This window comes from Epinephelus lanceolatus, chromosome 7 (assembly GCF_041903045.1).
Source record: "Epinephelus lanceolatus isolate andai-2023 chromosome 7, ASM4190304v1, whole genome shotgun sequence".
In the NCBI taxonomy this organism is placed as follows: domain Eukaryota; kingdom Metazoa; phylum Chordata; class Actinopteri; order Perciformes; family Serranidae; genus Epinephelus; species Epinephelus lanceolatus.
In genome coordinates, this window is record NC_135740.1 from 10,816,752 (window position 1) to 10,827,714 (window position 10,963).

Genomic DNA, 10,963 nt, shown 5'->3' on the forward strand with positions numbered 1-10,963 from the left:
ATTATGTTTTAGTCATATTCACTTCAGATAACTTCACAGGTGAATACTGGTAATACTGGGACACTTGTTGATAATTTACTTTCTGTCATTTTAAATTGTGATCCAAATTTCTTAGCCTCTCATATGATACTACTCTAAATAACTGAAGACCTCTACTATACTACACTGAAGAAAAAAGAAAGAAACCTCTTCCTTAAACAAATAGCAACACAAAAACACATTTTACATGATGATACTGTCAAAGTGGGACACCTTTACTGGCAAACAGACACTTAAAACACATTGTTTAGCAGATTCACCCCCCACCCCCCTCACAATATTATATTTAAATATAAAAAGAGGAACCTTCATGACTGGTACTACTTATAGATAATTCACAGGCTAAATTTGATTTCTGCTTTTCGTATAGTAGGTTCGTCTTTGTGTCAGTACAGGCCATGCAATAGAAAGCCTTCCTGTCTTCAGTGAGGCCATTCTCATCACCACTTGTCATGGAACAAATAATGCATGGGCAGGCTTTGTTTGCTGTTTGAGACAATGTATGAAACATGTTCATCACTGCTAGGTGTTAAGTGAGTCCATGTTGAAAAATCTAGCTGGGTAGCTAAATTTATGAGGGACACAGAAACAGGGAAGGGCTGTCCCACTTTGCCAGTAACTCGTCCCACTATAACAATCAGCAATTAGCTAACAAGAAAAAAAAGATCAATAAAAACTTGATTTTGTTTATCGATAGATTTACCATGACATGCCATAACAAAATGTATAAGAATTAAAAGCTACCCTTACAGGCTTAATATTCAAAAAGGAGTTTCCTTTATAAGTATCAAGCCAAGTCATATGAAGGATTTTGGATTCATAATCAAATCAACGAGTGGCAGCAGATCAGCAGATCAGCAGATCACTTTTCATCAGTCGATGAGACAATATGACAGATAAATTCAATTTCATGTCAATCTTGGACCAGCGACATGCATGGATATGCTTTCAAGACAATAACTGGGAGACATTAAATTGTGACGTGGATGTGGTGTGACACATTTTCTTTGCAACATAAATCAATCCTTCACAATATGAGGGAAATGTGACGTTTACTTTTACATACACTGTTGAAAAATGATATAGTGAGGCTCTGCTCTGAGCATTATATCTTTTCTCCATATGAGCTTTAAGAACTGGTAACACATGATCAGTAATACATAAAGTGTGTAAAAGGTTATGGTCAAGGTACAGGTATCCTTGACTGAATAATATTTACAATTGGTCGGGTCTTAAAGGTGCTCATTCAAGGATATGAAAAAATTGAATGGACAAGGGGATGTGATTCTTTGTTTTATTTGGTGAATCAGGGTTATAATGTAAATGGCAGACAGATACACTCTGTTCACAATCTGAGCTGTAAATAATAACCTGTGTGAGATGAAGTACAGCACATATAAAACCCTAAAAGCAATCCTACGTGTTTATGATTTTTTTTCTATCTTATGTCACTTTCTAACATCTTAAGAGATAACTATTGTTGTGTAGCCCTATTTGTTTTTCCTGTAATAGCAGTTTGTGATACATAAACAGTTTATATTAATCTTCATAACATTTGGGCAAACTACCAGCGCTCAGCTGCTCCTTGTGTCATATATCATTGTATTAAAAAAGAACACATCCAGTTCTTGTTACAGCCATTTACAATGACATGATAATGGTTCCTTTCACTGCCTTCTGTCCAATGTTTCTGTCTGTGTCTGGCACACACACTGATATCAGATTTCCTTTTTCTCCACCAAACTAAAAACAGACAGCTGTGAGTACAAGCTACTTCCCCTTTCAACAATCATGTCAAGCAAAAAGCTGTCAGTATGTTGCTATAGAAGATATTAAAGAAGAAGATACTTAAGTCTTCAAAGATTTCACTGGATTGTTAAAGAGACAGTTCACCCCAAAAACAAAAATAGGCTACAATTCTCCCTTATCTGTAGTGCTATTTATCAGTCTAGATTGTGTTGATGTGAGTTGCTGAGTGCTGGAGATATCGGCCATAGAGATGTCTGTCCTTTCTCCAGTGTAATGGAACTAGATGGCACTCGGCTTGTGGTGCTCAAAACACCACAAGAAATACATTTTGAAAAGTCAACAGCAATGTCTCTTTACAGAAATCATGACCCAATTACTCAAGATAATCCACAGACCTTGTTGTCAGCAGTTTCATGTAAGATCTTTCTACCAAACTACACCCACCAACCATATCACTACGCAGAAGAAAGTGAGCATCTACTCATGGACAAGAGGCTCGTGCTCGTGATTGCGCAAGATGTAAACATTTATAGTGCCCCCCTTGATTGTTATGTAATGTTAGTTAGCACAGTGGTGCTATGTGATCTAGCAGTAGATCAACGCTTCCTTCAGCAGGTTTCTATGCAGTGGGGTTGATTAGTGCTTAGTATGCGAACAAGTTTTGAGAATTTGAGAAGTTAAAATGAAGTTAATGATTTATTGTGCTTGAAATATGATTTCACATGTTTTCATACTATTTGCCAGGCTGTTTCTGACAAAAATAGTTGAGCCAAGATTTAATATCTGCTCATGTTTGCTCTAAGAAGGTGGTTTGCGTTGGACAGCATTAGGGTCGTTGATGGGATCAACTTTGAAGTCAGTGGGTCGCAGCTTCATGATGCTGGTCTTCAGGGAGTACCACCATCCTCTCCAAGTGTACCAAACTATACCATCGTCTGTCACCGCACTATAGTGCCCACGGGAGTAGTACAGGCCATTAAGATGGGCTGAGTGACACCTAAGAAAAGACAGAATGGAGAGGAAATAATATTTTGTAATTTTTTACTGCAACGAATGACTGTGACCATCTTGCTGAATATGTGTACATATCATGTCTGTCCTTAAAATTTCTCGACAACCATTCATCCGATCAACTTCACATTTGGAAATAGCCTGGTCCCAAGTAGCTAGCTCTTAGCAAATGACACATATACTCCAGCATAGGGTCGCAGGGGATGCAACCATGTCATGGCAGGTGTATTGCTTAGGACCCAAAGAAGTGCAGTGTCAAGTGTGAAGTTGTTTGAATGAGCAGTTCTCGAGAAAGCTGCAAGTAGCAACAAACCAGAGGCCACCAATCAGCCAGGTTCAAGCAGTCATATTTTGAATGGGCACTCCACTAGTATCACAAAACTCGTACCTGTTGAACCACCAGCCTCCTTTGTCTTCCTGGGCACAGTTTCCTTCGTAATTATCGTTGTCCTTGTCATAGGTGCTGAATTTGATGCTCTGGTGACTGGCCCAGTGTGACACACCAACCTCATAATTTCCAGACAGAGCATCTCCAGCTGTACCTACATAAGATCCAAAGGTCAGTCGGTAGTGATCCTGCAGAAAGAGATATGAGGAGAGTTGCTTGCTTAAAAAATAAAGGAACAGTTTGACATTTTGGAAAATACACTTATTTACTTTCTTGTGGAGTGTTCGATGATTAAGTCATAACCACTCTCATGTTACCTATGCTAAATATGAGAATATATAGAGAGTCACTGGACCGGCCAAAAAAGAGAAGCTTGCTCTACACTTTGGTTTTTGAAGGGATTTGGGGGAAAAAAGGTATAATGTGTAAATTGTTGAGTTTCAGAGGTGTGAGGTTTCTTTGGACAGAGCAATGCTAGCTACTTCCCCCTTTTTCCAGGCTTTTGCTTAGCTAAGCTAACCAGCTGCTGGCTGTACAGACATTAGAGTAGCATCATTCTTCTCATCTAACTCTCAGCAAGAAAGCAAATAATTTCCCAGAATGGTGACGATTCCCTTAATTTTTTCCATGAGGGAGAAGGGGGGGAACTATCTTACATTAGCAGATGAAAACAAGATAGATGTACTAGGTAGTTACTTTACTACTTTCCTCAGGATACTCAAATATTTGTAAATCTTTGCCCCCCAAAATATTCAGTCTAATATTCTAATTCAAAATATATTTAGTTTTTGTGGTCAGTCAGCATCAGCACCTTTTCATTGGCCACTTTGAAGTTCTCGTACTCAGCATAGCGCTTGGAACCATAAAAGTCTCCCAGGATAATCCTCAGTGAGTAATTTCCTGTAACAGACAAAAAATAAAAGTCTTCTGAAAATACAAAAACAACACATGTCCCATCAACTCAAGAAGAATGGGTGATAATTCTCTGGAGGTCTGTCACTATAGCACTTTTACACTGCCTTTTCAAGGCTGGAATTTCACGCTGTTATTCCTCCTAGCTGTTCTGTATAAAAGGTACAAACGCAGAATGGGAGGACAGAGTTGTCTCACCTTTAAAACGGCATTAGAGGAAGTAATAGCCCTGGAAAGACTTCTGTATAAAAGGGACATCCAGCAGGATGGGATCATGGGCGGAACAGGTGTAATGTTTTGACAATGTGGTATGTATGCAACCCATCCAGGGAGATTTACTGTAAAAAGCAGCTGATAGCAATTAGCAGCTAACTCAAAGAAGAAGAACAGACGTCGAAAGTGTTTGTAAATTGGGAGCCTGGAGCTCCTTATCCTCTGAGCAGAGAGCGAGATCAGCCGCCATATACCAGGGAAAATAAACTATTGTTATTGCTTGGTTTATTGTCAGTAATTGAATATTGATTAGTACAGCTTTGAATTAAAACATTTTGTAAAAGAAGCACTGTTGACCTTGTGTGGTGATGTAATGCAGGTTGTCATTGCCGAGCCAAAACTCTGCATCCACATCTCCAAAACCATCCTTGTACTCTGCCCAGGACCTGATAGATAGATAGATAGATAGATAGATCGATCGATCAATCAATCAATCAATTTTATTTATAATTATTTATTTATTTATATTTATACGACATCCCTCTGTCCTTATGACCCTCGCAGCGGATAAGGAAAAACTCCCCAAAAAACCCCTTTAACGGGGAAAAAAACGGTAGAAACCTCAGGAAGAGCAACTGAGGAGGGATCCCTCTTCCAGGACGGACAGACGTGCAATAGATGTCATACAGAACAGATCAGCATAATAAATTAACAGTAATCCGTATGACACAATGAGACAGAGAGAGAGAGAGAGAGAGAGAGAGAGAGAGAGAGAGATGCAGGTAATGACAGTAGCTTACAACAACATTATTGAAAGTAATAATATTATAGTTATAGTTCTGGCTACTGTGGTACAATATGTTGAAAGTATGTATCAATATCTGGCAGTATACATGTGTGACAATAGTCATATGTGTATAATAACAGTAGAAGTATGACTAATGATGGCAGCAGCAGCAGGAGGCATCTGGCAGGACCACGGCAGCAGCACAACCACACACATCACGCTGTCCAGGCACTGCTGCGATATGAGTTAATCTGAGAGACAGTGGAGCACAAAGGCTCCGGAGAAGAAGCCGAGTTAGTGACATCCCGAATGGCCGAGTTAGCAAGATGCAGTAATGGAATACGAGAGAGAGAGAGAGAGAGAGAGAGAGAGAAAAGGAGAGAAGGTGCCCAGTGTATTATAGGAGGGTCCTCTGGCAGACTAGGCCTAAGTCAGCCTAACTAGGGGCTGGTACAGGGCAAGCCTGAGCCAGCCCTAACTATAAGCTTTATCAAAGAGGAAAGTCTTAAGTCTAGTCTTAAATGTGGAGACGGTGTCTGCCTCCCGGACCGTAACAGGAACATGATTCCACAGGAGAGGAGCCTGATAGCTGAAGGCTCTGGCTCCTGATCTACTTTTGGAGACTTTAGGGACCACGAGTAACCCTGCGTTCTCAGAGCGCAGTGTTCTGGTGGGATAATATGGCACTATGAGCTCTCTAAGATATGACGGAGCTTGACCATTTAGAGCTTTATAAGTTAACAGTAGGATTTTAAATTCAATTCTGGATTTTACAGGGAGCCAGTGCAGAGAAGCTAAAACAAGAGAAATATGATCTTGTTTCTTAGTTCCTGTTAGTACACGTGCTGCTGCATTCTGAATTAGCTGGAGAGTTTTTAAGGACTTACTAGAGCTACCTGATAATAGAGAGTTACAGTAATCCAGCCTAGAGGTAACAAAAGCGTGGACCAATTTTTCTGCATCTTTTCGGGTCAGGATAGGCCTAATTTTCGCAATATTACGCAGATGAAAAAATGCAGTCCGTGAGGTTTGTTTTAAATGAGAATTAAAAGACAAATCTTGATCAAATATTACTCCGAGGTTTCTTACGGTAGTGCTAGAGGCCAGAGCAATGCCATCTAGAGAAACTATGTCATCAGATAAAGAGTCTCTGAGTTGTTTGGGGCCAAGAACAATAACTTCAGTTTTGTCTGAATTTAACATCAGGAAATTGGTGCTCATCCAAGTTTTTATGTCTTTAAGGCAGTTATGGAGTTTAGTTAATTGATTACTTTCTTCTGGCTTCATTGATAAATACAACTGTGTATCATCCGCATAACAATGGAAATTTATAGAGTGATTTCTGATGATGTTACCTAAAGGAAGCATATATAGAGTAAATAGGATTGGTCCGAGCACAGAACCTTGCGGAACTCCAAAACAAACTTTGGTACGTAAGGATGATTCATTATGAACGTCAACAAACTGAAAACGATCAGATAAATAAGATTTAAACCAGCTTAGTGCAGAACCTTTTAGGCCAATTAAGTGATCCAGTCTCTGCAGTAGAATTTGATGGTCAGTTGTGTCAAACGCCACACTAAGATCTAATAAAACAAGTACAGAGACGAGTCCTTTGTCTGAAGCAATCAGAAGGTCATTTGTAATTTTAACTAGTGCTGTCTCAGTGCTATGATGCACTCTAAATCCTGACTGAAATTCCTCAAATAAATTATTATCATGGAGAAAATCACACAGCTGGTCTGCGACTACTTTCTTGAGGATCTTTGACATAAAGGGAAGATTAGATATTGGTCTATAGTTGGCTAACACCTCTGGATCCAGGGTGGGCTTTTTTAGTAGAGGTTTAATTACAGCTACCTTAAAAGACTGTGGTACATAGCCTGTTAATAAGGATAGATTGATCATATCTAATATATGAGTGTTAACTAAAGGAAAGACCTCCTTAAGTAGCCTAGTTGGGATGGGGTCTAAGAAATCACTGCGGTCAATTCTTGAAGAGAAATTGGGGAGAAGCAATCTAAATATATATTAGGTTTTACAGCTGTGTTTGAGGTTAGATAGGTACTATCTGAGGACACAAGGTCATGAATTTTGCCTCTAATAGTTAGAATTTTGTCATTAAAAAAGCTCATAAAATCATTACTGCTAAGGGCTAAAGGAATACAAGGCTCAATAGAGCTTTGACTCTCAGTCAGCCTGGCTACAGTGCTGAAAAGAAACCTGGGGTTGTTCTTATTGTCTTCTATTAATGCTGAGTAATAGTTTGCTCTGGAATAGATAGATAGATAGAATGCATCACTTTCAATTGGATCTATTATTGAACACTATAGTTATCAGACATCAGACACACCTGTTAAACCTCTCTGTTCCATCGAGTCGTCTTTGAATGACGATCCAGCCACCTCCATCGCTCATATCACAGTAGGCTCTGACTGGGCCAGGGCTGCCGAGGGGAGTGATTGTGTAGACACCACTAGATCTGAAACCAGAACTGAAAAGCTGGGCGCAGTCTGACACAAACACACACACACACACACACACACACACACACACACACACACACACACACACACAAATACACACTCTGTATTCAGTGCATCTCTTGTTCCTGTATTTTTTGCAATACGAGACTTGAAAGATATTTTAAGCTTTTAAATGTTGTTGTGCAGTCCTGAGGCTGCGACCCTGACCTGTGTACTGGGTGTCTTGGCTCTGGTCAGGTTTGGCTGTGTCCTCCTTGCCAGGTTGATCCAGCTGTTGTAGTTTATGTAGGAGGAGTTTTTGTTTCTCAAGCTTCACTTTCAGAAGCTTCTCCTTTTCCCTCAGACGAGCCACCTCCTCAAGGCAACTGTCTGACTCCTACGCACACATTTGGATTGCTAAATTTGTGATAATTCACTCAGATCCATTCCCTAACTCTGAGATAAATTATGCATAGTGTAAATATATTTTTTATTCATACAAAACCCAGATATGTAAAAATGTGAAGTTGTGGTTTTATGGAGGTTATGTGCTGGGCTATTTCTTTGCTGAGAGTAGTGACTTACTGTAGCCATGTTTTCATAAGATTATTCTTATGCACATTTTGAAGTTTTTAAGTTGTATGGAAACAGCAAAATATACTCGCTTGAGGTGATTTTTGCTTTTAACAAAAAAAAGTTGGAGTAAAAAAATGAGATAAGGAGACACCTACCAATTAGCCTAGTTTATTTGTTTCTAAGCAGCTAATGGAAACAGCGGGCAGATTTAGTTACCATCGGACAAAGACAGGCTGGCTTTTTCCTCGTTTCCAGTCTTTAGTCTGGAAGTGAACATCACACCATCTGTAAAAAAGCTGAAGATGAAAAGAGGATGGCTTCTACAACAGGACAGTGATCCCTAACACACCTCGAAATCCACAATGGACTACTCCAAGACGAGTGAGCTGAAGGTTTCTACAATATTCCTCACAGTCTGTAGACAGACCTCAAAAGAGCAGTGCATGCAGGACAGCGCCAGAATCTCACAGAGCTAGAAGCCTTTTGCAATGAAGAATGGATGAAAATCCTCCAAACAAGAATTGAAAGACTCTTAGCTGGTTACAAAGAGTGTTAGGAAGCTTTTTTACAGATGATGTGATGTTCACTTCCAGACTTTGCTGGAATTTAATTGAATCCATTCTTTCATCTTGGCCAAACTTTTGCATGCTGCTCCTTTTTTTCACTCTAGAATTGTACAAAACAAAAATAATGCACTGATCTTGCTTAAAATGTTGAAAAGCATGTTTCATCTTAGAGGATGAGATTGATGCCAACTGCACATCAAATTTGAAGTTAGAACCAGCAGCTGATTAACTTAGCTTAGCATAAAGACTGGAAACGAGGAAAAAGCCAGCCTGTCTTTGTCCGATGATACTTGCCAAAGGGGGCAATACTAAATACTGACCATGCAAGGTGCCCAAACTTTTGCTTCAAGCCCTTTTCCTTGTGTTATTTTGTAACTTGTAAAATATTGAAATAAAAAAGTAATCTTGCTTAAAATGTTGAAGAAGAGTGTCATCTTTAACTTCATGCCTTTTGGAAATCAGCTCATCTTCTACTTACTTAACTACTCACAGTAAAAGAAAACCTGACCAGGAGTGTCCAAACTTTTGCATGCAACTGTTTTTTTTTATGTTAAGCTATTCCTGTAAAATGACAACAACTACTTGTGTTTTTCAGTGTGACAAACACAAAGGCATTACCCCTACCACTGTAAGGATATGGTTAACTCTCCCCAGTGCTGCTAAAACGGGATGCATATTTAAACAGACACTGAGCTTGGACGTTAGGTGGTGTGAAAAGTTTACATTCACTGGAATTGGTCTTGCAACTTTGAAAAGGGTAAATTCCCCAAGCAAAATTGATAAAGTACGTAGGCCTAAGTAAAGTAAATAAATGGATCTAATCACCTCTTTTGAAATACAGGCCCGCTCAAAGTGCACCTTATACACAATGTTTTATGAAGTAAACAACAGTTACAGCCACAATAACACATTTCCAGATAGAAAATACATGATAGGAACACATTAGCATAACCACACATAAATGGTGTCAAGAAGAAGTCCGTGGCTTGTAAGTGAAATATTAATGAACCAACTGTAAATCAGCACAACAGCCTGACTTTGCAGAGTACTTACACAGAGAGACTGAGAGCAAGCTGCGATGACCATCAGTCCTATGAACAGCAGTGAGCCTCCCATCCTCTTCTTGTTTGGATAGCACAAAGCTACAAGATTAGAAGAAGACCTACGTCTTAGAGTTTAGTTGAATCTGATTGATTTTCACCAACAGCATGTTAGATTTGTTACCTGGACCCAAACAAAGCTCTGTCCGAGGGGAAGGAGAATCTGACGAAATGCCTGATTCTCTACAGTCATAAACTACACCAAATATGCAGGGAGTGTCTAGAGCAGATGTACACTTGCCAAAAGTAGACACACTTTCGGGAAGATCTGTTTTGTAATATTACAGAGAATAAAAAACACAAACATATGCATCTGATCAGAGGAAACAAGGCCAAAAAACTCCTCAAATCTCTGCTTTTGTCTGTGATCTGCCATCTGTCCTCCTTCCCTCAGAACTCTCTCCTGTTCTCCTCCTGCCAGCTCTTTGATTTCTCCCCTCCTTCATGGCCACTTATCCAGCTCTGTGAGTGTCATTAAAAGACTCGGGTAGTCATTTTGTTGATGAGCAGGATTGTACCATTTTAAGTAAATGTTGCGAGTGGCTAAATGCCACTGAAGGTCAGAGCTGAACAATGCGGGAAGGGGCAGAGCAGAAGGACACATTTCATCTGCAAGGAACTTGAGTGAATCATGTGGCAGTGACCAATTTCAAGTGATTCAAAATGAAGAAAAGATGTGTGTTTTGCCCAAAAAAGGAGACAAGGTTTTGTTATTTGCTTCACACAAAGCAGCTGTTTTGGAAAATAGGCTCTGTCTCTTTCTTGCCAAGAGTTAGATAAGAAAATTGATACCATTCTCCTGTGTGCAAGGTTAAAATAGACCCAAAAACACTTTTCCGTTACATTGGGAAAGAGATGTCAGTGGATCCTTCTTATTTTATTAATTTTACTACCATCACTAAATGACTCATTTCACTGTTGTGATTTGATTTATTCAGTCTGATAACATTTCAAAAGTCTGTAACAGCCTCACAGTTAAATCCTTTTATCCCCATTCAGATTGGCGGAGAGCTAAACAGGAGGCTAGCCAGTTGGCGAAAGTCTCTCGTGCACTTCTTCTATGGGCCTCGCAGTATGGAAGATGTGGGTAATTTTACACCTGAGAAGTCCAACATTTTTGGCTTCATGCATCACTGTGCGATTATTGCAGCAGTGAA

At 39.6% G+C, this 10,963-nt stretch overlaps 1 protein-coding gene across 1 annotated transcript; it reads right to left on the bottom strand.

Annotated features, from left to right (window-relative positions):
- Nucleotides 1-1,319: 1,319 nt before the first annotated feature.
- On the bottom strand, nt 1,320-10,116 carry LOC117261260 (fibrinogen-like protein 1). The gene is made up of 8 exons (XM_033633602.2): nt 9,931-10,116; nt 9,760-9,848; nt 7,793-7,961; nt 7,453-7,612; nt 4,670-4,758; nt 3,999-4,087; nt 3,188-3,375; nt 1,320-2,785 (listed from the first exon to the last, which is right to left on the bottom strand). Exons 2-8 carry the CDS (start codon nt 9,820-9,822, stop codon nt 2,587-2,589), a joined length of 957 nt encoding a protein of 318 aa, XP_033489493.1. The 5' UTR covers nt 9,823-9,848; nt 9,931-10,116; the 3' UTR covers nt 1,320-2,586.
- Nucleotides 10,117-10,963: the final 847 nt, after the last annotated feature.

Bases quoted from the DNA above. Each gene is read 5' to 3' on its own strand.
- LOC117261260 (XM_033633602.2), bottom strand. From the start codon at position 9,822: ATGGGAGGCTCACTGCTGTTCATAGGACTGATGGTCATCGCAGCTTGC. The intron at 3,376-3,998 runs GTGCTGATGCTG...CTCTTTCTGCAG, and splicing joins TCAAAGTGGCCAATGAAAAG to GATCACTACCGACTGACCTT. The intron at 2,786-3,187 runs GTACGAGTTTTG...GTCTTTTCTTAG, and splicing joins GGAGGCTGGTGGTTCAACAG to GTGTCACTCAGCCCATCTTA.